Source organism: Littorina saxatilis, unplaced genomic scaffold (genome assembly GCF_037325665.1).
Source record: "Littorina saxatilis isolate snail1 unplaced genomic scaffold, US_GU_Lsax_2.0 scaffold_405, whole genome shotgun sequence".
NCBI lineage: Eukaryota > Metazoa > Mollusca > Gastropoda > Littorinimorpha > Littorinidae > Littorina > Littorina saxatilis.
The window spans coordinates 12501-40000 of NW_027129429.1; the positions used below are offsets into that span (position 1 = coordinate 12501).

Genomic DNA, 27500 nt, shown 5'->3' on the forward strand with positions numbered 1-27500 from the left:
AGACAGAGGAAGATAGAGAGAGAGAAAGGAAGAGAGCAAGACAGAGGAAGATAGAGAGAGAGAAAGGAAGAGAGCAAGACAGAGGAAGATAGAGAGAGAGAAAGGTAGAGAGCAAGACAGAGGAAGATAGAGAGAGAGAGAGAGAGAGAGAGAGAGAGAGAGAGCAAGACAGAGGAAGATAGAGAGAGAGAAAGGAAGAGAGCAAGACAGAGGAAGATAGAGAGAGAGAGAGAAAGGAAGAGAGCAAGACAGAGGAAGATAGAGAGAGAGAAAGGAAGAGAGCAAGACAGAGGAAAATAGAGACAGAGAAAGAAAGAGAGCAAGACAGAGCAAGATAGAGAGAGAGAGAAAGGAAGAGAGCAAGACAGAGGAAGATAGAGAGAGAGAAAGAAAGAGAGCAAGACAGAGGAAGATAGAGAGAGAGAAAGGAAGAGAGCAAGACAGAGGAAGATAGAGAGAGAGAGAAAGGAAGAGAGTAAGACAGAGGAAGATAGAGAGAGAGAGAAAGGGAGAGAGCAAGACAGAGGAAGATAGAGAGAAAGGAAGAGAGCAAGACAGAGGAAGATAGAGAGAGAGAAAGGAAGAGAGCAAGACAGAGGAAGAGAGAGAGAAAGGAAGAGAGCAAGACAGAGGAAGATAGAGAGAGAGAAAGAAAGAGAGCAAGACAGAGGAAGAGAGAGAGAAAGGAAGAGAGCAAGACAGAGGAAGATAGAGAGAGAGAAAGAAAGAGAGCAAGACAGAGGAAGAGAGAGAGAAAGGAAGAGAGCAAGACAGAGGAAGATGGAGAGAGAGAAAGGAAGAGAGCAAGACAGAGGAAGATAGAGAGAGAGAGAGAGGAAGAGAGCAAGACAGAGGAAGATAGAGAGAGAGAAAGGAAGAGAGCAAGACAGAGGAAGATAGAGAGAGAGAGAAAGGAAGAGAGCAAGACAGAGGAAGATAGAGAGAGAGAGAAAGGAAGAGAGCAAGACAGAGGAAGATAGAGAGAGAGAAAGGAAGAGAGCAAGACAGAGGAAGATAGAGAGAGAGAGAAAGGAAGAGGGTAAGACAGAGGAAGAGAGCAAGACAGAGGAAGATAGAGAGAGAGAGAAAGGGAGAGAGCAAGACAGAGGAAGATAGAGAGAGAGAGAGAGAGAGAGAGAGAGGAAGAGAGCAAGACAGAGGAAGATAGAGAGAGAGAAAGGGAGAGAGCAAGACAGAGGAAGATAGAGAGAGAGAAAGGAAGAGAGTAAGACAGAGGAAGATAGAGAGAGAGAAAGGAAGAGAGCAAGACAGAGGAAGATAGAGAGAGAGAGGAAGAGAGCAAGACAGAGGAAGATAGAGAGAAAGGAAGAGAGCAAGACAGAGGAAGATAGAGAGAGAGAAAGGAAGAGAGCAAGACAGAGGAAGATAGAGAGAGAAAGGAAGAGAGCAAGACAGAGGAAGATAGAGAGAGAGAAAGGAAGAGAGCAAGACAGAGGAAGATAGACAGACAGAGACAGAGAGCAAGACAGAGGAAGATAGAGAGAGAGAAAGGAAGAGAGCAAGACAGAGGAAGATAGAGAGAGAGAAAGAAAGAGAGCAAGACAGAGGAAGATAGAGAGAGAGAAAGGAAGAGAGCAAGACAGAGGAAGATAGAGAGAGAGAAAGGAAGAGAGCAAGACAGAGGAAGATAGAGAGAGAGAAAGGAAGAGAGCAAGACAGAGGAAGATAGAGAGAGAGAGAGAGAGAGAAAGAAAGAGAGCAAGACAGAGGAAGATAGAGAGAGAGAAAGGAAGAGAGCAAGACAGAGGAAGATAGAGAGAGAGAGAGAAAGGAAGAGAGCAAGACAGAGGAAGATAGAGAGAGAGAAAGGAAGAGAGCAAGACAGAGGAAAATAGAGACAGAGAAAGAAAGAGAGCAAGACAGAGGAAGATAGAGAGAGAGAGAAAGGAAGAGAGCAAGACAGAGGAAAATAGAGACAGAGAAAGAAAGAGAGCAAGACAGAGCAAGATAGAGAGAGAGAAAGGAAGAGAGCAAGACAGAGGAAGATAGAGAGAGAGAGAAAGGAAGAGAGCAAGACAGAGGAAGATAGAGAGAGAGAAAGGAAGAGAGCAAGACAGAGGAAGATAGAGAGAGAGAGAAAGGAAGAGAGCAAGACAGAGGAAGATAGAGAGAAAGGAAGAGAGCAAGACAGAGGAAGATAGAGAGAGAGAAAGGAAGAGAGCAAGACAGAGGAAGAGAGAGAGAAAGGAAGAGAGCAAGACAGAGGAAGATAGAGAGAGAGAAAGAAAGAGAGCAAGACAGAGGAAGAGAGAGAGAAAGGAAGAGAGCAAGACAGAGGAAGATAGAGAGAGAGAAAGAAAGAGAGCAAGACAGAGGAAGAGAGAGAGAAAGGAAGAGAGCAAGACAGAGGAAGATAGAGAGAGAGAAAGGAAGAGAGCAAGACAGAGGAAGATAGAGAGAGAGAGAAAGGAAGAGAGCAAGACAGAGGAAGATAGAGAGAGAGAAAGGAAGAGAGCAAGACAGAGGAAGATAGAGAGAGAGAGAGGAAGAGAGCAAGACAGAGGAAGATAGAGAGAGAGAAAGGAAGAGAGCAAGACAGAGGAAGATAGAGAGAGAGAAAGGAAGAGAGCAAGACAGAGGAAGATAGAGATAGAGAGAGAGGAAGAGAGCAAGACAGAGGAAGATAGAGAGAGAGAAAGGAAGAGAGCAAGACAGAGGAAGATAGAGAGAGAGAAAGGAAGAGAGCAAGACAGAGGAAGAGAGAGAGAGAGAGAAAGGAAGAGAGCAAGACAGAGGAAAATAGAGACAGAGAAAGAAAGAGAGCAAGACAGAGCAAGATAGAGAGAGAGAAAGGAAGAGAGCAAGACAGAGGAAGATAGAGAGAGAGAAAGGAAGAGAGCAAGACAGAGGAAGATAGAGAGAGAGAGAAAGGAAGAGAGCAAGACAGAGGAAGATAGAGAGAGAGAGAGAAAGAGAGCGAGACAGAGGAAGATAGAGAGAGAGAGAAAGAGAGCGAGACAGAGGAAGATAGAGAGAGAGAGAAAGAGAGCAAGACAGAGGAAGATAGAGAGAGAGAAAGGAAGAGAGCAAGACAGAGGAAGATAGAGAGAGAGAAAGGAAGAGAGCAAGGCAGAGGAAGATAGAGAGAGAGAAAGGAAGAGAGCAAGACAGAGGAAGATAGAATGGGTGGCCGAGTGGTAACGCACTTGCGCTCGGAAGCGAGAGGTTGTGTGTTCAGGCCTGGGTCAGGCCGCAATTTTCTCCCCCCTTTCCTAACCTAGGTGGTGGGTTCAAGTGCTAGTCTTTCGGATGAGACGAAAAACCGAGGTCCCTTCGTGTACACTACATTGGGGTGTGCACGTTAAAGATCCCACGATTGACAAAAGGGTCTTTCCTGGCAAAATTGTATAGGCATAGATAAAAATGTCTATCAAATACCCGTGTGACTTGGAATAAAGGCCGTGAAAGGTGAATGCTCGCCCTAATAGGCTTGAGGTTTGCTGGTCGATGTGAATGCGTGATATATTGTGTAAAGAATTCCATCTCACACGGCATTAATATTGTAAAAGCGCATAGAGCATATACATGATTATGCGCTATAGCAAATGTCCATAAAAAAAAATAAAAAAAAAGAGAGTTGGAGACAGAGAGGGAGAATAACTTATACGGAGAAAAGAGAGGGCTGGAAAAAACCCCGAGATAGACAGACATTCAGAGAGACAGAGAGAAAGGGAGGAATTAAATTGAAATACGATACATATATATATCGATGGTGTTTTTTGTGTGTGGTAGTTAAACAATCAAGCATTTGTGTTTAAAATGTAGCTTTGCCTCTGTCTGTTAAGTAATGATTAAATATTTAAAAAATAGTCAAAAGAAAATAGATTCAATATGGACCCTTAATAATTGTTGTCTATACACATTTCATAATATGTGACCCTCCACCACGGAATGAGTCGCATGTCACCTTTGCATGATTTTCATATTTGTACATTTTCCTAAAGAGTTTTTTTATGCTCTATCTAGTGGTGAAAACGTTTTAGAAATGAGCGAAAACTGTTTGAGTTATAAGCCTGTGACTAAGGTGACCCTCACATTGTTACCAGACACTCCCCGGACTTATATTAAGCCTAGCGCAGACCCGCGCGAGGTGACATGCGACTCATTTCGTGGTGGAGGGTCACAAATTTTTCAGAAGCCAGAGTTTCACGTGATTTGACATGGACCGGAAAAAACACTTGAGCTGAAGGTTGACACACAATGGTCTCTGTCGTCATAATTGTTCCGCTTGTTTCTTGTGTGCTTTTGTTGAACGACGGGATTCCCCAAAGTACATGATGTGAATGCGTGATATATTGTGTAAAAAAAATTCCATCTCACAATGCGCCTTGAGTCGCCTTGTGTGGTGAGATACGTGCGCGATATAAATCCTCGTTAAAAAAAAGGAAAAAAAGTAACTGCACCAGAAACACCATGAACCATGTAGATAGCGGAGGGAAGGGGGGGGAGGAGGAGGAGATAGAGAGAGAGAGAGAGAGAGAGAGAGAGAGAGAGAGAGAGAGAGAGAGAGAGAGAGAGAGCTAAGAGAGACAGAGACAGAGAGAGACTCGTCTTCGACTCGTCGGCATTATTCTTGTCTCGTCTAAATATCGGACCCTATTGCTCCGCTGAAAACACAATAGCTGTTAATATATATATATATATACATACGCACACACGGCAAAGGGAAGTGTCTGCAGTTTAGTAGTAGTGCTATTGTCACGTCGCGCTATCGACACGTAGCGCTATTGACACGTAGCGCTACAGTACATTGGTTGTTCACAAAATAGCGATATCGAAACGTAGTGCTATTGAGACGTAGAGATAATGACACGTGTGAATTGTGTCAATAGCACTACGTGCCGATAGCACTATGATTATTTTCGGCAGTTTGTGTCGATAGCACTACAGAAAATAGCGCAAAAGATACGTAGCACAAATGACACGTAGTGCTAGTGGGACGCACCGGGTGTTTTGTTGCATTACACAACTCTAAGGAGGTCAGCACTCTCGAGTCATCTGATGATGGCTGTGTCCTTCAACGGGTCTATTCACAGCTCACAGGAAGTGACCGGAAATGACACTGTAGCAGAAGGCATTGTGGGACGCCATTCAGCTCGAGTGTTAGTTCCGGCAAGGACTGAGAGACAATTAAACCGAAACTCACCTTTGTTCAGTGAAACGTTGGGGTTTTCCGTGGGCTGCGACGAGAAGTGTGTCAAATGTCGCAGTGGTGGGTATTCATTTTTTATATTTAGTCAAGTTTTGACTAAATATTTTAACATCGAGGGGGAATCGAAACGAGGGTCGTGGTGTATGTGCGTGTGTGCGTGCGTGTGTGCGTGTGTGTGTGTGTGCGTGTGTGTGTGTAGAGCGATTCAGACTAAACTACTGGACCGATCTTTATGAAATTTGACATGAGAGTTTCTGGGTATGAAATCCCCGAACGTTTTTTTCATTTTTTTGATAAATGTCTTTGATGACGTCATATCCGGCTTTTCGTGAAAGTTGAGGCGGCACTGTCACGCCCTCATTTTTCAACCAAATTGGTTGAAATTTTGGTCAAGTATTCTTCGACGAAGCCCGGGGTTCGGTATTGCATTTCAGCTTGGTGGCTTAAAAATTAATTAATGACTTTGGTCATTAAAAATCGGAAAATTGTAAAAAAAATTAAAAATTAAATAAAACGATCCAAATTTACGTTTATCTTATTCTCCATCATTTGCTGATTCCAAAAACATATAAATATGTTATATTCGGATTAAAAACAAGCTCTGAAAATTAAATATATAAAAATTATTATCAAAATTAAATTGTCCAAATCAATTTAAAAACACTTTCATCTTATTCCTTGTCGGTTCCTGATTCCAAAAACATATAGATATGATATGTTTGGATTAAAAACACGCTCAGAAAGTTAAAACAAAGAGAGGTACAGAAAAGCGTGCTATCCTTCTTAGCGCAACTACTACCCCGCTCTTCTTGTCAATTTCACTGCCTTTGCCATGAGCGGTGGACTGACGATGCTACGAGTATACGGTCTTGCTGAAAAATGGCAGCTACTTGACTAAATATTGTATTTTCGCCTTACGCGACTTGTTCTGTTTAAAGTCCTAACAGTCGATATGGCTATCCGGGACCAATGTCGCAGAGTATTGTACAATGTCGCAGATTGTCAAGCGAAAGAGCTTTTAACTGACAAATCCCGTCTCTCTGTCTGTGTCTCTCATCATCTATATGGCTGTCTGTCTGTCTGTCTGTCTGTCTGTCTGTCTGTCTGTCTCTCCCTCTCTCTCTCTGTCTCTGTCTCTCTGTATCTCTGTTCACTATGTGTTTTGTAGCACGGACTAGCTGTAAGACATAACCTTATGGACCTAACGCCGCTTTCATTGGTTAATACAGTTAACGAGTTTGATCCCTCCCTCCCTCTCTCTCTCTTTCTTCCTCTCTCTCCCACTCTCATTTTCTCTATATCTCTTTCTTCATCTCTCTCCCACTCTCATTTTCTCTATATCTCTTTCTTCATCTCTTTGCCTTCCCCTCTCTCTCTCTCTGTTCCTCTCTCCCTTCATCTGTCTCTTTGTCTCTCTTTCTTCATCTCTCTCTCTCTCTGTCTCTTTTTCTTCCTGTCTCTCTCTCTCCCTCTCTTTCTACCTCCCCTCTCTCTTCCCCACTCTATCTCTACCTCCCTTTTTCTCTCTCTCTCTCTTTCTCTCTCTCTCTCTCTTTTCTCTCTCCTCTCTCTCTCTCTCTATCTTTCTCTCTCTCTCTCTTTCTCTCTCTCTCTCTCTTTTCTCTCTCCTTCTCTCTCTCTCTCTCTCTCTCTCTCTCTCTCTCTCTCTCTCTCTCTCTCTCTCTCTCTCTCTCTCTCTCTCTCTCTCAACAAGCAAGACATTGCTAAGATCATCACACATCCAAATACATGTAGTGGTTGGTTTGTTAGTCCCTTCATTCGAAAAGGGTTTGTGTACATTATACCAATACCAATATAGAAATAGTTGGCATATGCCCGCTGCGCCGCGCTGGTAAGGACTGACCACAATGTGTTGCTCTCCCGTTCTTATAGACCCCCGCTTATAGATTTGTCTATGTAATGAAGTCAAAGTAAAGGATATTTGTCTTAAATGGTATTCAATTTTTGTATTAAACATGCCCCTCTCCTCTTTATTGGTATAATGTACACAAACCCTTTTCGAATGAAGGGACTAACAAACCAACCACTACATGTATTTGGATGTGTGATGATCTTAGCAATGTCTTGCTTGTTGATTGATTTTCTTTAAAATGTAATGTATGGATTAGAGCATGATGTTGAGAAAGTGCAAGCTGCACTATACCACTTAATTCATATCAATCAACTCGCAATTTACCTCAATGCAATGCATTTTGTGTACATATGTATAATGTGTTTTCATTTTAGTTATCTGTTAAAATGTAGAATTTTAGTTTTCTATTTTTTATTTTTTATCTTGTATTTTTATTTCATTTTTGTAGTCACTTGAGAAAAAGTGACTCTATGTAATCAGTCAGTGTTAGTCTGTCCGGCCGGCCGTCCGGCCGGCCGGCCGTCCGGCCGGCCGTCCGTAAACACCACCTTAACGTTGGACTTTTCTCGGAAACTATCAAAGCGATCGGGCTCATATTTTGTTTAGTCGTGACCTCCAATGACCTCTACACTTTAACGATGGTTTCGTTGATCTTTGACCTTTTTCAAGGTCACAGGTCAGCGTCAAAGGAAAAATTAGACATTTTATATCTTTTCTCGGAAACTATCAAAGCGATCGGGCTCATATTTTGTTTAGTCGTGACCTCCAATGACCTCTACACTTTAACGATGGTTTCGTTGACCTTTGACCTTTTTCAAGGTCACAGGTCAGCGTCAAAGGAAAAATTAGACATTTTATATCTTTGACAAAGTTCATCGGATGTGATTGAAACTTTGTAGGATTATTCTTTACATCAAAGTATTTACATCTGTAGCCTTTTACGAACGTTATCAGAAAAACAAGGGAGATAACTAGCCTTTTCTGTTCGGCAACACACAACTTAACGTTGGGCTTTTCTCGGAAACTATAAAAGTGACCGGGCTCAAATTTTATGTGAACGTGACTCATTGTGTTGTGAATAGCAATTTCTTCCTGTCCATCTGATGCCTCATATAATATTCAGAACTGCGAAAGTGACTCGATCGAGCGTTTGCTCTTCTTGTTGTAGTTAGTCCCTCTTTAGGGCGAGGGCTGGATGTAAAAAAGCAGACCACTGCTTAATCTACTACCCTCGTTAAATAAAGAATTGTCATTGTCATTGTCATTGTCTCTCTCTCTTTCTCTTTCTCTCTCACTCTCTCTTTCTCTCTCCCTCTCTCTGTGTTTCTATCGCATGTAAAGTGTATGAAGTTTTGAATGGTTGTCAACATGTACCTCAGGAATATGTTATTGTCATTGAAAAGGCAAAAGTACACGACATGGGCTTGTTATGTCCACACTGATTTTTACAAATACGGTTTTGTTGAAGTGTGGGAAGCACAAGGTGTTGATGGTATTTCCACGTTTGTAAGAGAATTTCGCCAAAGAGGCATCGATTGGTTTAAACAATGTTTTATTAAATCAAACATGATGCAATAATACAACGATAAACAGTAGTAACCGGCACGGTTGGCCTATTGGTAAGGCGTCCGACCCGTGATCGGGAGGTCGTGGGTTCGAACCCCGGCCGGGTCATACCTAAGACTTTAAAATTGGCAATCTAGTGGCTGCTCCGCCTGGCGTCTGGCATTATGGGGTTAGTGCTAGGACTGGTTGGTCCGGTGTCAGAATAATGTGACTGGGTGAGACATGAGGAGAGAACGGTAGATACACATAAGGAGATGAAGGTGGTCAGCGCGTCAATTGCTTTAGACAAGATTGGCATAGTTCCCTGGAACCCCAGGTGTATTATAATCTGTATTCGTCATTTAAGCAATCCTGGTATATAAGAAATGTTTATTTGAGGAGAATGTTTGCACGCTTCAGATTTGGTATGTCACCCTTAAATATATATTGTCTAAGCCGCCATTTTGGAGAGTTTTCTGACGATTTGGACCTTAAACAGTTCAAGGGACATTCGCCGTACTGTAATTTAGAAACACCTTGAATGATTTGATCAAAACAGTTGTGCTAAATAATTAAATGAATTTCAATCAGCGAGCGGTTTGCATCGCCTAGCACTCCTGTCAGGTGTCAGGACTTCCGGTCGTCATCACTATTCATTTAGTTTCCATAGATACCAATAATGGTCAAAGTAGATAAAGACCGTTCGATTAAGGAAGTCAAATGTACAGTCTAGCTCACGCAGGCAAAGAATATCAAGGTCTGCAATGACTACCACACACCGCATTCAGATTTGAAAAAATAGAACGCTCAAACACTAATTCTAAGACCTTCATCGTGTGTATTGTCATCTATAATTCAACTCCAAAAATGAACTCTGTAGCTCTCGGCTCAATAGCAGATCTGTATCTCTAGGAACAGTGCATGAAATACTCAGGGTCGAAAGGTAGGACGTACATTATGACTCGCTCAAAGAACGTCCCAGTGAGAATTACAGTCAGGGATACCCACTCAAAACACAGCCGTTTTACATTTGAGGAACTCAGAACTAAAACGTTGTTATTTTAAGGTATTCCTGGTGTGTCACATAATTACAACCCCCAACCTGAACTGTATAGCTCTTCTGCCGATTTGAGACAGTTTTCTTGGAAGCTATCATTTCTTTTCATAACCGTTATTTACAATATAAATCCAAAGTAAGTAATGAACGTAGACAGCTAGCCCTTTCTGTTCAGATGATACACTTGAAACGGCAGTTCATTTTTAACTTGTTTGTCCCGGATATAATGGGATCAACCTTGAATTGATAGCCTCAAAGTATTATCAGTACCCATCCATGTTTAGAATGTGCCAATTACTTATATCTTCTTCAAATGTCAAAGAAGTAAGACAAGTAGCAATGATTTGGCACTTTGAAAAATGCACAGTTGCAAGATGTAGGACCAAAATGTTGCTTTTCATGCTTCTTTCAAACTTTTTTTACTTGTATTTTGTCATGCAGTCTTGTTACGGGCCGGAGGCTTTACAAATAACTCTCTCTCTCTCTCTCTCTCTCTCTCTCTCTCTCTCTCTCTCTCTCTCTCTCTCTCTCTCTCTCTCTCTCTCTCTCTCTCTCTCTCTCTCTCTCTTTCTCTCGCTCTCTTTTTCTCTCGCCCTCTCCTCCCCTTCTCTCTCTTTCGCCCTCTCTCTCCATCTCTCTCTATCTCTCGCGCGCTCTCTTCTTCTCTCTCCCCCCTCTCTCACTCCCTCTCCCTGACACACGCAGCCAACCAGAATGTGACCGTGAGCTCTGTGAGGGAAAACCGATGACGAGCAACATCCGGTACAGCAGGACACTGACAAGGATGCTGCTCGAGATACCGTATATATAAATATAGACATACCGTATATAAGGACATGCAATGTGTGACAGTTTCGGTCAGTATTGAACGGATGATAGCCGGCGCGCAGCTTTTTCTGATTCAGGCTGGAAATTATTCGGACTCTAGTTCTCCAGCGGGGAAACTCACAAGTATAAAGAAAAGCGTAGCTCGCCTTTGAGCAACACACACATCAGCGGTGAGAATAGGCAGCATCTGATTTGAGGAACAACAGACTGCAGAGCTCTTTTGGTGTTGCACAGAATTGAAGGGACCGACACCTAACGCAACACGTGAACCGCAGTCATACGAGGAGCGCACGTTGTGAAAGAAAACAGCCCGAGCAGCGTTACAGGGAGCCTGGTGCAGTTGTCATCGTGACTGAAAGAGGTAAGCTGATCTCTGTCTCTGTTTCTTTGTCTCTGTCTCTCCGTCTCGGTGTGTGTCCCTCTGTCTCTGTGTCTAAGTGTCTGTCTCTGTCTTTCTCTGTCTGTCTGTCTGTCTGTCTGTCTGTCTCTGTCTCTCTCTTTTAAAATATGATTGTGTGAATATGCTTAACCGATACTTAGCAGCTTCACATATATCCCTACTACTGCATATAGTTTTGTTTTCAAAACTGAAATATTTCATTGTAAGTTGGTTGCATGGAGCAGTCTAGTGTGATATACATGCACTTTATATATTGGTTGCATGGGGCAGTCTAGTGTGATATACATACACTGTATATATTGGTTGCATGGGGCAGTCTAGTGTGATATACATACACTTTATATATTGGTTGCATGGGGCAGTCTAGTGTGATATACATGCACTTTATATATTGGTTGCATAGGGCAGTCTAGTGTGATATATACATGCACTTTATATATTGGTTGCATAGGGCAGTCTAGTGTGATATATCATACACTGTATATATAGGTTGCATGGGGCAGACTAGTGTGATATACATGCACTTTATATATATATGCATTGGAAGTCTGTTTTGATCTACATGCACTTTATATATTGGTTGCATGGGGAAGTCTTGTGTTATGTTCATGCACTTTATATATTGGTTGTATGGGGCAGTCTAGTGTGATATACATGCACTTTATATATTGGTTGCATGGGGCTGTCTAGTGTGATATACATGCACTTTATATATTGGTTGTATTGGGCAGTCTAGTATGATCTACATGCACTTTATATATTGGTTGCAAGGGGCAGTCTAGTGTGATATACATGCACTTTATATAGTGGTTGCAAGGGGCAGTCTAGTGTGATATACATGCACTTTATATATTGGTTGCAAGGGGCAGTCTAGTGTGATATACATGCACTTTATATAGTGGTTGCATGGGGCAGTCTAGTGTGATATTCATGCACTTTATATAGTGGTTGCATGGGGCAGTCTAGTGTGATATACATGCACTTTATATAGTGGCTGCATGGGGCAGTCTAGTGTGATATACATGCACTTTGTATAGTGGTTGCATGGGGCAGTCTAGTGTGATATACATGCACTTTGTATAGTGGTTGCATGGGTCAGTCTAGTGTGATATACAAGCACTTTATATAGTGGTTGCATGGGGCAGTCTAGTGTGATATACATGCACTTTGTATAGTGGTTGCATGGGGCAGTCTAGTGTGATATACATGCACTTTATATATTGGTTGCATGGGGCAGTCTAGTGTGATATACATGCACTTTATATATTGGTTGCATGGGGCAGTCTAGTGTGATATACATGCACTTTATATATTGGTTGCATGGGGCAGTCTAGTGTGATATTCATGCACTTTATATATTGGTTGCAAGGGGCAGTCTAGTGTGATATACATGCACTTTATATAGTGGTTGCACGGGGCAGTCTAGTGTGATATACATGCACTTTATATATTGGTTGCATTGGGCCTACCCGAGTTTCTGACAGTGATTTGTTTAATAATCACACAATTTGTATGTTATACAGGGTAACCCCCCAAAATGCCACCCAAAAATTCTAATAACTTGTACATCTCTTGCCCGAATTACTTTATGTGTGTGTACAATAATGTATAATTGTCTGGTGTTGGTTAGAACATAAGTATAGGTTTATGTGTACAATAATGTATAATTGTCTGGTGTTGGTTAGAACATAAGTATAGGTTTATGTGTACAATAATGTATAATTGTCTGGTGTTGGTTAGAACATAAGTATAGGTTTAAAACAGGGGTTGGAGAAGATGTAAAAATAGACGATTTTTGTTTGTGGGATAATTGCAAAGTGTTGTATAAGGGGCAAACTTTATTTTTACGTGAATGGATTATTGGTGATAATTATTTGTTTTGTAATGGACATATGATATCGTTCCACACTGCGAGAGAGTCTGCTTGTAATTAGATCCGGCATGGTGCTCGCCGCGGTGCAGTCCGGACCATGGCACCCTGAAAGATAAACGCGGTCTCATATTTCACACTCTTTCTTTTGCGCCTGCCGGCTCTGCGCTCGAGGACATTATAATTTATGCATAATATGAGCAGAAACTTTTCGAATTTCCCGACTTCAACGTTTATAATATGGTATAAGTGTACAGATATTTTCTTGTTGTTTTTCTCGACTTTAGATGTTACATTTTGTTTTCATCGGAGGGGCGGAAGTGACGTATCACGGTGAACACGGCAAACGCGCTGCGCGAGATCAGACGCTAATGTTCGAACATCGCTCTACCTTTCAGGATCAGGATCGGGATCGATACATTGCAGGAATCTTCTTTGGTTCTCATCGCAACGGTGGACATTGACCGACTTGTTACTTTCTCTTTTCGTGCTATTGATATAGTTTTAAAAAAATGTAATGGAGACAATTAAACCGTGAAAGCATATTTCCAGCAGAAAACAGTGAAACTATACATTTGCCCAGACTGGCTCCGCAGCAGAAAACAGTGAAACTCTACATTTGCCCAGACTGGCTCCGCAGCAGAAAACAGTGAAACTATACATTTGCCCAGACTGGCTCCGCAGCAGAAAACAGTGAAACTATACATTTGCCCAGACTGGCTCCGCAGCAGAAAACAGTGAAACTATACATTTGCCCAGACTGGCTCCGCAGCAGAAAACAGTGAAACTATACATTTGCTCAGACTGGCTCCGCAGCAGAAAACAGTGAAACTATACATTTGCTCGGACTGGCTCCGCAGCAGAAAACAGTGAAAGTATACATTTGCTCAGACTGGCTCCCCAGCAGAAAGCCAAGGAAAAAGGGAAAGGACGAATTCCTTTAAGTTGGCGTCACACGGGCGATTCAATCGTAAGATTTATTCCCGCGATCCGATCGGGAGCCGACGATCGCAGATCAAATCGTGGGCCATGAACGATTGACGAACGATTGACGAACGATAACTCCACGCGAGCGGGGTGGAAGTGAAGTATCACGATGAACACGGCAAATGCGCTGCGCGAGATCAGACGCTAATGTTCGAACATCGCTCTACCTTTCAAGATCAGGATCAGGATCGATACATTGCAGGAACCTTCTCAGGTTATCATCGCAACGGCTGATTAATAAAGTGCCTTTCTGAAAAATACCTTTCAGCAGTATACCTTTGCGAGAAAGTAAGTTTCAAGACACTGAGACAGTTGCAACTGATGGTTCCCGACCGCTGTACACGCCTAAAACGTCTCCTTTATATCTGAGTAAAAAAATGTTCTTCCAAAAAGTTTTGCATCGACGAAGAGACGCTGCCCGCTACTGTCCGCATACCCCTTGCCACTTTCTTTCACAGGACATGAATAAGCTGAAGTTAATGTACACTTAAAATGAAGTAGTTGTGTCAAGATTTAGAAGTTATAAGCATTTTTGTGGGGGTCAATTTTGGGAGGTCACCCTGTATGATATGTGTTTTTTTCTCATATATGAATATATATCGTCCTTTATTTCTCGTTTTCTGTCTGTCTGTCCGACAAGACAGACAATGACTGTAGAGATGTAACCTGACCTGTCCTCATAGCCAGTGGTGACCGACAAGACAGACAATGGGTTTAGAGATGTAACCTGACCTGTCCTCATAGCCAGTGGTGACCGACAAGACAGACAATGACTGTAGAGATGTAACCTGACCTGTCCTCATAGCCAGTGGTGACCGACAAGACAGACAAGGGCTGTAGAGATGTAACCTGACCTGTCCTCATAGCCAGTGGTGACCGACAAGACAGACAAGGGCTGTAGAGATGTAACCAGTCCTCATAGCCAGTGGTGACCGACAAGACAGACAAGGGCTGTAGAGATGTAACCTCACCTGTCCTCATAGACAGTAGTGACCGACAAGACAGACAAGGGCTGTAGAGATGTAACCTCACCTGTCCTCATAGCCAGTGGTGACCGACAAGACAGACAAGGGGTATAGAGATATAACCTGACCTGCCCTCATAGCCAGTGGTGACCGACAAGACAGACAAGGGGTATAGAGATATAACCTGACCTGTCCTCATAGCCAGTGGTGACCGACAAGACAGACAAGGGCTGTAGAGATGTAACCAGTCATCATAGCCAGTGGTGACCGACAAGACAGACAATGGCTGTAGAGATGTAACCTGACCTGTCCTCATAGCCAGTGGTGACCGACAAGACAGACAATGGCTGTAGAGATGTAACCTGCCCTGTCCTCATAGCCAGTGGTGACCGACAAGACAGACAATGGGTTTAGAGATGTAACCTGTCCTGTCCTCATAGCCAGTGGTGACCGGCAACACGCACGCACACTTTGTTCCCGCGTGAAATTGGCATAATTTGTGCTTGCATTTTGACTTAGCTGACGACTACAGTTTGAAAAGAGTATACGGGACGCACGAGAACGGAAATTTAGTGCGTCCCGGGACCCGCTCTTTATAGGTCGAGTGCGTCCCGGGACCCGCTCTTTATAGGTCGAGTGCGTCCCGGGACCCGCTCTTTATAGGTCGAGTGCGTCCCGGGACCCGCTCTTTATAGGTCGAGTGCGTCCCGGGACCCGCTCTTTATAGGTCGAGTGCGTCCCGGGACCCGCTCTTTATAGGTCGAGTGCGTCCCGGGACCCCCTCCATGACTTTCCAGTACGTGATTTCGGCTTCTAGTGCGTATAGGACGCAGGGACGCGCACTGTGGGGAGCCCTGCTCGTTGTAATGTGGTGTGGATGTTTCAGGTGAGACAGGGCGAGAACAATGGGGAGCCCTGCTCGTTGTAATGTGGTGTGGATGTTTCAGGTGAGACAGGGCGAGAACAATGGGGAGCCCTGCTCGTTGTAATGTGGTGTGGATGTTTCAGGTGAGACAGGGCGGGTACAATGGGGAGCCCTGCTCGTTGTAATGTGGTGTGGATGTTTCAGGTGAGACAGGGCGAGAACAATGGGGAGCCCTGCTCGTTGTAACGTGGTGTGGATGTTTCAGGTGAGACAGGGCGGGAACAATGGGGAGCCCTGCTCGTTGTAATGTGGTGTGGATGTTTCAGGTGAGACAGGGCGAGAACAATGGGGAGCCCTGCTCGTTGTCACGTGGTGTGGATGTTTCAGGTGAGACAGGGCGAGAACAATGGGGAGCCCTGCTCGTTGTAATGTGGTGTGGATGTTTCAGGTGAGACAGGGCGAGAACAATGGGGAGCCCTGCTCGTTGTCACGTGGTGTGGATGTTTCAGGTGAGACAGGGCGAGAACAATGGGGAGCCCTGCTCGTTGTAATGTGGTGTGGATGTTTCAGGTGAGACAGGGCGAGAACAATGGGGAGTCCTGCTCGTTGTAATGTGGTGTGGATGTTTCAGGTGAGACAGGGCGAGAACAATGGCGAGCCCTGCTCGTTGTAATGTGGTGTGGATGTTTCAGGTGAGACAGGGCGAGAACAATGGGGAGCCCTGCTCGTTGTAATGTGGTGTGGATGTTTCAGGTGAGACAGGGCGAGAACAATGGGGAGCCCTGCTCGTTGTAATGTGTTGTGGATGTTTCAAGTGAGACAGGGCGAGAACAATGGGGAGCCCTGCTCGTTGTAATGTGGTGTGGATGTTTCAGGTGAGACAGGGCGAGAACAATGGGGAGCCCTGCTCGTTGTAATGTGGTGTGGATGTTTCAGGTGAGACAGGGCGAGAACAATGGGGAGCCCTGCTCGTTGTAATGTGGTGTGGATGTTTCAGGTGAGACAGGGCGAGAACAATGGGGAGCCCTGCTCGTTGTAATGTGGTGTGGATGTTTCAAGTGAGACAGGGCGAGAACAATGGGGAGCCCTGCTCGTTGTAATGTGGTGTGGATGTTTCAGGTGAGACAGGGCGAGAACAATGGGGAGCCCTGCTCGTTGTAATGTGGTGTGGATGTTTCAAGTGAGACAGGGCGAGAACAATGGGGAGCCCTGCTCGTTGTAATGTGGTGTGGATGTTTCAGGTGAGACAGGGCGAGAACAATGGGGAGCCCTGCTCGTTGTAATGTGGTGTGGATGTTTCAGGTGAGACAGGGCGAGAACAATGGGGAGCCCTGCTCGTTGTAATGTGGTGTGGATGTTTCAGGTGAGACAGGGCGAGAACAATGGGGAGCCCTGCTCGTTGTAATGTGGTGTGGATGTTTCAGGTGAGACAGGGCGAGAACAATGGGGAGCCCTGCTCGTTGTAATGTGGTGTGGATGTTTCAGGTGAGACAGGGCGAGAACAATGGGGAGCCCTGCTCGTTGTAATGTGGTGTGGATGTTTCAGGTGAGACAGGGCGAGAACAATGGGGAGCCCTGCTCGTTGTCACGTGGTGTGGATGTTTCAGGTGAGACAGGGCGAGAACAATGGGGAGCCCTGCTCGTTGTAATGTGGTGTGGATGTTTCAGGTGAGACAGGGCGAGAACAATGGGGAGCCCTGCTCGTTGTAATGTGGTGTGGATGTTTCAGGTGAGACAGGGCGAGAACAATGGGGAGTCCTGCTCGTTGTAATGTGGTGTGGATGTTTCAGGTGAGACAGGGCGAGAACAATGGGGAGCCCTGCTCGTTGTAATGTGGTGTGGATGTTTCAGGTGAGAAAGGGCGAGAACAATGGCGAGCCCTGCTCGTTGTATTGTGGTGTGGATGTTTCAGGTGAGACAGGGCGAGAACAATGGGGAGCCCTGCTCGTTGTAATGTGGTGTGGATGTTTCAGGTGAGACAGGGCGAGAACAATGGGGAGCCCTGCTCGTTGTAATGTGGTGTGGATGTTTCAGGTGAGACAGGGCGAGAACAATGGCGAGCCAGCAGGGAGGTAGCGGAGCCATTCCGAAGACATCACGACAGGTAGGCCGCTGTCGCCGTCTTGTATTGTCCATAATGTTTCCCATTGTTTTGTTTTGTCGGTCGTGGTGTCTTTTGCATACTGATTTGCTGTGCATAGCATTGTATTGTACTGTCCAAATTATATTGAATTGTGAAAATTATATTGCACTGTGAAAACTATATTGCACTGTCCAAGTTATATTGTATTATCCATTTTTTGTATTGTCCATTGCATTCATGTGTTGTCCATTGCATTGTATTACCCATAGTATTGTATTATCGGTGGCATTGTATTGTCCATAACATTGTATTGTCCATAACATTGTATTGTCCATAACATTGTATTGTCCATAACTGTCATTATATTATCCATAACATTGTGTTGTCTATAGCATTGTATTGTCCATAACATTCTGTTGCCCATAGCATTGTGTTGTCCGTGGCTTGTTGGCAGACCAGCTTTTGTGTTGGTCCCAGGGGACCATATCGTCTTTTTTTTCATCTTTATCGACTAAGGCCGAAGGCCGTGGTTGATAAAAATGTCAGGCCGCGGTTGATAAAAATGTCAGGCCGCGGTTGATAATAATGTAACAAAAGGCGATAACTATGCTCCCTGAGGACCAACACAATGATGTAACAAAGGGCGATAACCTGCCCTGTTATATAGTGCTATATGTTTTATGTAAAATCAATGTCTTGTTTGTATTATTGTTATGTACCACGCCTGAATTTCTCTATGAGATAATAAAGTATTCTTATTCTTATTCTTATAACTATGCTCCCTGAGGACCAACACAATAATGTAACAAAGGGCGATAACTATGCTCCCTGAGGACCACCACAATAATGCAAATGATACTGAATGCAATGCAATTTGGACGTATGTGTTGTAGTTTACATAGACCGAACTGATCAGTTTTATTGTATCGGTTTCAGTGTCATTATTGCATAATTTTGTACAGCTTATTTCAATAAGGCTCCAGTTCTTACCACAACTAGGCACCCGTTTCTTTCGCTCTCTCTGTTCAACACAACAGAAACTGCTTGTGTCAGCATAATATGTTTTGATTTTCTGGAGAGATCTCTTCTTTCGTGGTCTCTCGGTTGTAGAAATGACTATGAGGCCGGTCTGTTTGCTGTGTGAGTACACTGAACAATGTAGACATACAGCACGTACATTCTCACGACAACAGGGGACACTGAACAGTGTAGACATACATCACGTACATTCTCACGACAACAGGGGACACTGAACAGTGTAGACATACATCACGTACATTCTCACGACAACAGGGGACACTGAACAGTGTAGACATACATCACGTACATTCTCACGACAACAGGGGACACTGAACAGTGTAGACATACAGCACGTACATTCTTACGACAACAGGGTACACTGAACAGTGTAGACATACATCACGTAAATTCTCACGACAACAGGGGACACTGAACAGTGTAGACATACAGCACGTACATTTTCACGACAACAGGGGACACTGAACAGTGTAGACATACATCACGTACATTCTCACGACAACAGGGGACACTGAACAGTGTAGACATACATCACGTACATTCTCACGACAACAGGGGACACTGAACAGTGTAGACATACAGCACGTACATTCTCACAACAACAGGGGACACTGAACAGTGTAGACATACATCACGTACATTCTCACGACAGCAGGGGACACTGAACAGTGTAGACATACATCACGTACATTCTCACGACAACAGGGGACACTGGACAGTGTAGACATACAGCACGTACATTCTCACGACAACAGGGGACACTGAACGGTGTAAACATAGGGCACGTACATTCTCACGACAACAGAGGACACGGAACAGTGTAGACATACAGCACGTACATTCTCACGACAACAGAGGACACTGAACAGTGTAGACATACAGCATGTACATTCTCACGACAACAGGGGGCACTGAACAGTGTTGACTTAGAGCACGTACAATCTCACGACAACAGGGGACACTGAACAGTGTAGACATACAGCACGTACATTCTCACGACAACAGAGGACACTGAACAGTGTAGACATACAGCACGTACATTCTCACGACAACAGGGGGCACAGAACAGTGTAGACATACAGCACGTACATTCTCACGACAACAGGGGACAGTAAACAGTGTAGACATACAGCACGTACATTATCACGACAACAGAGGACACTTAACAGTGTAGACATACAGCACGTACATTCTCACGACAACAGGGGACACTGAACAGTGTAGACATACATCACGTACATTCTCACGACAACAGGGGACACTGAACAGTGTAGACATACAGCACGTACATTCTCACGACAACAGGTGACACTGAACAGTGTAGACATACATCACGTACATTCTCACGACAACAGGGGACACTGAACAGTGTAGACATACATCACGTACATTCTCACGACAACAGAGGACATTGACCAGTGTCTCTCTCTCTCTCTCTCTCTCTCTCTCTCTCTCTCTCTCTCTCTCTCTCTCTCTCTCTCTCTCTTTTTATCTCTCTCTCTATCTCTCTCTTTCTCTCTCTCTTTCTCTCTCTCTCTCTCTCTCTCTCTCTCCTTCTCTCTCTCTCTCTCTCTCTCTCTCTCTCTCTCTCTCTCTCTCTCTCTCTCTCTCTCTCTCTCTCTCTCTCTCTCTCTCTCTCTCTCTCTCTCTCTCTCTCTCTCCCACCGATATGGGTCGGTCAACTTGATCCCACCGATTCCACGAATTGACCTGTATAAGACCAGTCTTGCTTTTTCGGGTACTTCAGTTTGGAATTCGCTTCCATCATCCTTTAAGCACTTAAAGTCATTAAAAAGTTTTTAAAAATGTGTTAAAAAACACTTTATGTCTGAGTAGTTTAACGCGTTTTGATTTGCCACACTTAGTATTACGTCAAAGATATGCTGTGCATTGTATGTTCTGAACATATTTTTGTTGTACTATTGCTGCATGTTCGATTGCTACCAGCTTGTATTTATAATTACCTGCATAGTATGCATTTGATTTTATGAATAACCACATATGTATGCTCTTCATGCCTCATCTTCATCATTATCATCATCATCATCGTCATCATCATCATCATCATCATCATCGTCATCATCATCATCATCATCATCATCGTCATCTTTATTATCACGTGCTGAAGTTTTCCGACCTCCTTTTGTTGGTTAACTTTTTAACTTTTTAATTTTTATTTTTTTTAATTATATAATTGTGTGTCTATGCGTCCCAAGGACAGATTGTAAGAAAAGGCGTAGCCTTAAATCTTAATCCTTGTTAAATAAAGTTCAATTCAATTCAATTCTCTCTCTCTCTCTCTCTCTCTCTCTCTCTCTCTCTCTCTCTCTCTCTCTCTCTCTCTCTCTCTCTCTCTCTCTCTCTCTCTCTCTCTCTCTCTCTCTCTCTCTCTCTCTAGATGGTCTGGATGCAAAAATTATAAAAATGGCAGCTCCAGTTATCACAGATACATTGACATTTATCTATAACCTTTGTATTGACAAAAGCTATTTTCCTAAACAATTCAAACAGGCTAAAGTGATTCCTCTCTTTAAATCAGGAGATACTACAAATCCTTCAAATTATAGACCAATATCAATTCTATCAATCCTTTCAAAGCCTCTTGAAAAACATATCAATAAACACATCCTTTCTCACTTTGAGAACAATAAATTGATCCATGATAATCAATCAGGTTTTAGGCAAAAACACTCATGTCAAACAGCGCTTATTAGTTTAGTAGACCAATGGCTGACAAACATTAACAATAATCAGTTCTGTGCTGCTCTATTTGTTGACTTTGCTAAAGCTTTTGACCTAATTGACCATAAACTCCTTATCAAAAAGCTTGAGATTTATGGAATTGCAACAGATTCCATAAACATTTTAACATCTTTCCTGTCAGACAGACAGCAAAGTACTTATCTGAAACAATCATACTCTTGTAAGCAAACAGTAAGATTTGGAGTACCACAAGGTTCTATTCTTGGTCCATTACTATTTTCTATATATATAAACGACCTGCCTCTATTTGTAAAATGCATGTGTGAACTATTTGCAGATGATACTACAATTCATTCTAGTCACCAAGATCTTAATAAACTAGCAAATATCCTCCAAGAAAACATTGAACGATTACTTGAATGGTCAGAACTAAACCATATGTCACTGAATCCAAATAAAACTAAATGCATGCTACTTACCACGAGGCAAAAAAGACAAAATCTAACATCTAAATTTCCGACATTGCTAATACGAAATCAAGATGTTACCGAAGTTGATAGCCATAAAGTCTTGGGAATAACTATTGACAATAACCTGTCTTGGTCAAAACATGTAGATACACTTTGTAAAAACACATCCAAAAAAATATTTCAGTTATCAAAAATCAAACACTTTCTAGACCTTCGCACAAGAAAACTGTTTTTTCAGGCACATATTCAGTCAGCTATTGACTATGCGTCCACAGTGTGGGACTCTGCAAGTGCAAATACTTTGAAACACTTGGGCAGTTTACATAGAAGAGCTGTTAAACTAATTATTTTAAAAAATACATCTCTTTCCATGACTGATTATAAACGATTGTAAATTCTTCCTATCAGAGATAGATTTGCATATAACAAAGGTGTGATGATGCATATAATTATGTCAGGGAATGCCCCTACACTCATTGCCTCAAATTTCAAAATAAATCATTATAGAAAATGTAACAAATTAATTACACCAACTCCAAGAATTGACCTATACAAGTCGAGTCTATCATATTCTGGAGCAATTATGTGGAACGCCATTCCAAATATAATTAAATTACGAATTCATGAAACATCATTCAAGGAATATTACATGCTGTTTCTTTTACAAAACTTATAAAAACTATTATCAGGCAGCTGGCAAAATATAACTGTACTCTCTGATTATATTGAAAAACATGATTATATATAATTCATGAAGGATTTTTTTTATTTTTTTAAAAATTTTTTTTACAAACACATATTTCCCTGTTATATAGGATTTTCAAGCATTGCTAAAGAATCCTAATGCATCTTAAAATGTCTTATTGGTTGCTTGACATGTTAATTATGGTAAATATGTCATTTGTACTATTGTTAAACTTATCTTTTATTTCTTCTTGTTTGTTACCCCTCAATGGGCGAGGGCCGGATGAAAAGAAGCATGTATGCATTGCTTATTCTGTCACCCTCGTAAAATAAATTTCAATTCAATTCAATTCAATTCTCTCTCTCTCTCTCTCTCTCTCTCTCTCTCTCTCTCTCTCTCTCTCTCTCTCTCTCTCTCTCTCTCTCTCTCTCTCTCTCTCTCTCTCTCTCTCCAATTGTTTGTAAACCTGCTAAGACTTATAGTAAATGTGTCAGCGAATTTGTCCGAGGGTATGGGTGAGGTAACCTTTTGCGTTTAACTATTTTCACGATCCACACAATGCAACAGAAAAGTATGTTTGGTGTTCCAAATTTTATTCACTAAAATTACTAAATGAAAAGAGATCTTCGGTTTACTTCTAAAATGCAAAAATGTTTATCTTCAAACCAAAATCAAAAACTACAGAACCAGCGTTCAAAACAGATTAACAAACTCAATGAAAAATTCAAATGGTTTTTGATCAACGAAGACATTCACATACTTCAAATAATCTTTTGTCACTAATTCCTTTCTAAATTTACTAAGACACAACATTCCTGAGAGTTCTAAAACACTGATTCCTGACTTCCTGACAATCAAAGGGAAAGTAATCCTGACATTCCATTTGTCAAGAACAAGCACAGTTCCTTCCCTTACACTAAATAGACAAATCAGTAAGCCCCCAAAAGTACTTTGTAAAATGGGAAAGAATGAATAAGAATGAATACTTTCACAGGTTTACATGTTTAAAGGAGATTAAGGCTTTTAACAAGATTTGACAAAAAGTGTTACAAGAAAAAACAAACAATAACCAGCCAACCAACCCATCTCTGTCTGTCTATCTCTGTCTGTCTATCTCTGTCTGTCTATCTCTGTCTGTCTATCTCTGTCTGTCTATCTCTGTCTGTCTATCTGTCTGTCTATCTCTGTCTGTCTATCTCTGTCTGTCTATCTGTCTGTCTATCTCTGTCTGTCTATCTCTGTCTGTCTATCTCTGTCTGTCTATCTGTCTGTCTATCTCTGTCTGTCTATCTCTGTCTGTCTATCTGTCTGTCTATCTCTGTCTGTCTATCTCTGTCTGTCTATCTCTGTCTGTCTATCTCTGTCTGTCTATCTCTGTCTGTCTATCTCTGTCTGTCTATCTCTGTCTGTCTATCTCTGTCTGTCTCTATTTTCCAAATTTCCCCACTGTGTTTTATAAATAATCATATTATGAAAGCACATACATTCTTATCTTAGTTGTTATGTATTCATTGTCAGTAAACATCGGCATTATTCATGTTTTACTTTAAACGCAATCATTGTTATTTATAGATCACAGGCACCTGATGTAAGTAGGTCACACACGTGTAAATGTTGTGCCCAGTCCTTGTTTTTGTTTCTGTTATTATTTTGGTTAGCAGGTCTAGTTGAGCACGTATTAAGTATCATGTGCCCACTGCTGGTCATTGTGCATTTTAGTTGATGGACTGATGATGTCATTTGTGTGGAGTCGACGCGCGTGCGAGGATATACATGTATGTGTGGGAGGGGGGGGGGGCGCGGGAGATGGAAGCTTGCTGTATGTTATGTAATGTATATATTGTGTGTGATACGTGGAAATGTGATACTATTTATTTGCATGTATGATACAGGTACAAATGTGATAATTGTAGGCTTATACTAGTGATTACTGTGTGTGATACATGAAATGTGATATGAATGCTGTTTTTATATGTTATACTCTTACTTTCTCCCAAGCGCAAGACAAATTCTTCTATGGAAATTGAAGCCAATAAAATTTGAGTTGAGTTGAGTTGAGTCTATCTCTGTCTGTCTATCTCTGTCTCTCCTGCACCCCTCCCCTCCCCCTCAGCTCCTACACGGCCAATCTAATCTTTCAATTTGTTAAGGGTCGTATACATGCATTGTCCGTTTCAGTGTCAATAAATGCAAATAGACTGAACATTCCTCATTGATGACGATCGCAACAGCCAAGTTGATGGTTGAGTGTTTGGGACCCCGCCACCTGCTTGATAAAGAGAAGAGATGTTTCGATCTCCCGGGTCACTTTATTTGCATACCTGTTTGCACCCCCCCTTCCCCCATTTTGTGGCACAAAACCAGGTAAAAATGGTAAAGATCCTGAAATCCATGTCAGTGAATTATAGAAACATGAAAATACCAAGCATGCATCCCACGACACAGAGTAGAGTATAAGTATATGGCCGACGGAACATACGGCCAAGCACACACAATCCTCTTCGTGCAAAACCATGGGTGTACATGGGCGTTTTGGTCCACAAACACACAGGACAATAAAATAATGTTTGAACATTTTTTTCTGAGTACCATGTGAGGAAACACGTTCACATACTATTGCATGACAATAAGGTGAGTCACACTATCTAAAACAACGCTATGACAGAAGTGACGGTCATATCATGCACACAACTCATAATCATGAACATCGCTATGACAGAAGTGACGATAATATCATGCAAACCACTCATAATTATGAACAGCGCTATGACAGAAGTGACTGTAATATCATGCACACCACTCATAATTATGAACATCGCAAAGACAGAAGTGACTTTAATATCACGCAAACCACACATATGAACATCGCCATGACAGACTGAAGTGACTGTAATATGGAAACCACACATTATGAACAACGCTATGACAGAAGTGACGGTCATATCATGGAAACCACACATATGAACAACGCTATGACAGAAGTGACAGTAATGTCATTATCATTACATATATGAACAGTGCTATGACAGAAGTGACGGTTATATCATGCACATCACACAGGGACCGGCTGTGGAATGCGCTCCGCCGTGCAGTACCTCTGGGTCACCGGGGAACCAGGCTGCCTCTACCGCCCCGCCCTTGATGGCAAGATCACAGGAATCAGAGGACCAAGTGTTAAGGTTGTCAGACCATGAGGTAAATTCATCTCAGAAAAAAACACACCGACCAAAACCTCATATTCTAAGACTTGAAGTTATGTTTAAAATGAATAAGGTGCATTATCATTAGTTTGACTCTTTTTGTTGTTGTTGTTGTTGTTGTTGTTGTTGTTGTTGTTGTTGTTGTTGTTGTTGTTGTTGTTGTTGTTGTTGTTGTTGTTGTTGTTGTTGTTGTTGTTGTTGTTGTTGTTGTTGTTGTTGTTGTTGTTGTTGTTGTTGTTGTTGTTGTTGTTGTTGTTGTTGTTGTTGTTGTTGTTGTTGTTGTTGTTGTTGTTGTTGTTTTCCTTGTTTTTGTTTTTCATTTTGAATTTACATCATAGAGCAACTTTTTTTTAAACAATTATCTGCTGTGTTCTAGGCAAATATTGTGTGAACCACCAACCAGACATAAGTCCCTATTTGGTGTCTGTATTTCCACCGTCTTCATAATTGACGTAGGTTGTGAATGGTACTAGAAGTGAGCAGACAGTACATCATCATGTCTTTGATTCCAGAGAGAGTTTCTCAACGCCTGGTTCCCTCACCTTGAGAGCGAATCATACATAATCCCCCCGGCTCACATGGACACAGTGCATGAGAGAATGGTATATGACGGAGAAGGTGAGAGAATCCAGGTACTGAAAACACAGCAACAAATAGACATAGATGAGAGTAGAGAGGTCAGGGACACTGTCCGCATAGACAGAGTGCTGAAAAATGTCCACCACTGCATGAATCAGATAAAGAACAAAGCCGCGAGGGAAAAAGAAATTATGGTACTTCTGACCCAAGCTAAATTTGGTGTATATGGTGCTGATACCCAAAGCATCTATACTGGTGCAGCCGCCAGGAACACGAACAGCGTCAAAGCAGAGCCGTTGAACCTGAAGGAGGACTTTGTGGACCTGCTCGTCATACATCGCGAGCGTGGGATAATGATGGCGGCAATCATACCTCAGACAGAAGACGACCCCCTTGCAGTTCAAGAAGAACTACAGAAGGCCGCTGTGTACCTGAAGCAAGCCAGAAATGTTGTGAGGCGCTCTGTTCTGGGTGACCTGGTCACACAGCCAGCCCTCCACCAGGCCATTGTCCTGCCCGACACAACGAGACGCTGTCTGGAGGAGGTGCTCCGAAACATGAGCGATGTAAGTTAACACTTGACCTACACTCGCTCACACACGCAAAAACAGACGCACGCAGGAGAGAAGTAGAAAGAGAGAGAGAGAGAGAGAGAGAGAGAGAGAGAGAGAGAGAGAGAGAGAGAGAGAGAGAGAAAGAGAGAGAAAGAGAGATATAGAGAGAAAGAGAGATATAGAGAGAAAGAGAGAAAGAAAGAAAGAGAGAGAGAGAGAGAGAGAGAGAGAGAGAGAGAGAGAGAGAGAGAGATTGACAGACAGCTTTGTTCACCAACGTAAAGTAAGGGCTAGTTCATAGCGCTATGCTCTTAGTCCACACACTGTGTGCAGTGTCCGTCCGTATGTCTGATCAAAAAAATTAACGTTAAGATTATCTGGGATAATTTTGAAGCTAGACCTTTAAACATTTTCAGACTTCTGGTATTTGATAATCTTCCGATTTGACCCCAATTTGATTGACCTTCGTCAAATGTTGGGGTCACAGCGGGGTCATGCTCTTCAACTTTTTAAGTTGAGTTTTGTTTAAGATATTTTGGAAACAAAGCCTCCACATTTCCTACAATTGTAGGTGTTATTAATCAGCAGACATGACCAAAATGTAGCTTGTTTCGTAAATGTTCAC

The 27500-nt window shown here is 42.5% G+C and overlaps 1 protein-coding gene across 2 annotated transcripts in view; it reads left to right on the forward strand.

The window, feature by feature from the left end:
* Positions 1-10496: 10496 nt before the first annotated feature.
* The window catches only part of LOC138957697 (uncharacterized), a 24812-nt gene continuing 7808 nt past the window's right edge, over positions 10497-27500 (forward strand). Inside the window, exons 1-4 of one of the 2 annotated variants that reach the window (XM_070328758.1) lie at positions 10497-10837; positions 17598-17667; positions 25603-25737; positions 26255-26887. In XM_070328758.1, coding sequence (XP_070184859.1) covers positions 17617-17667; positions 25603-25737; positions 26255-26887 — 819 coding nt within the window. In that variant the 5' untranslated portion in view covers positions 10497-10837; positions 17598-17616. Of the gene's footprint in view, positions 10838-17459; positions 17668-25602; positions 25738-26254; positions 26888-27500 lie in introns of those variants that run through there. The other variant, XM_070328759.1, reaches the window with a different exon arrangement.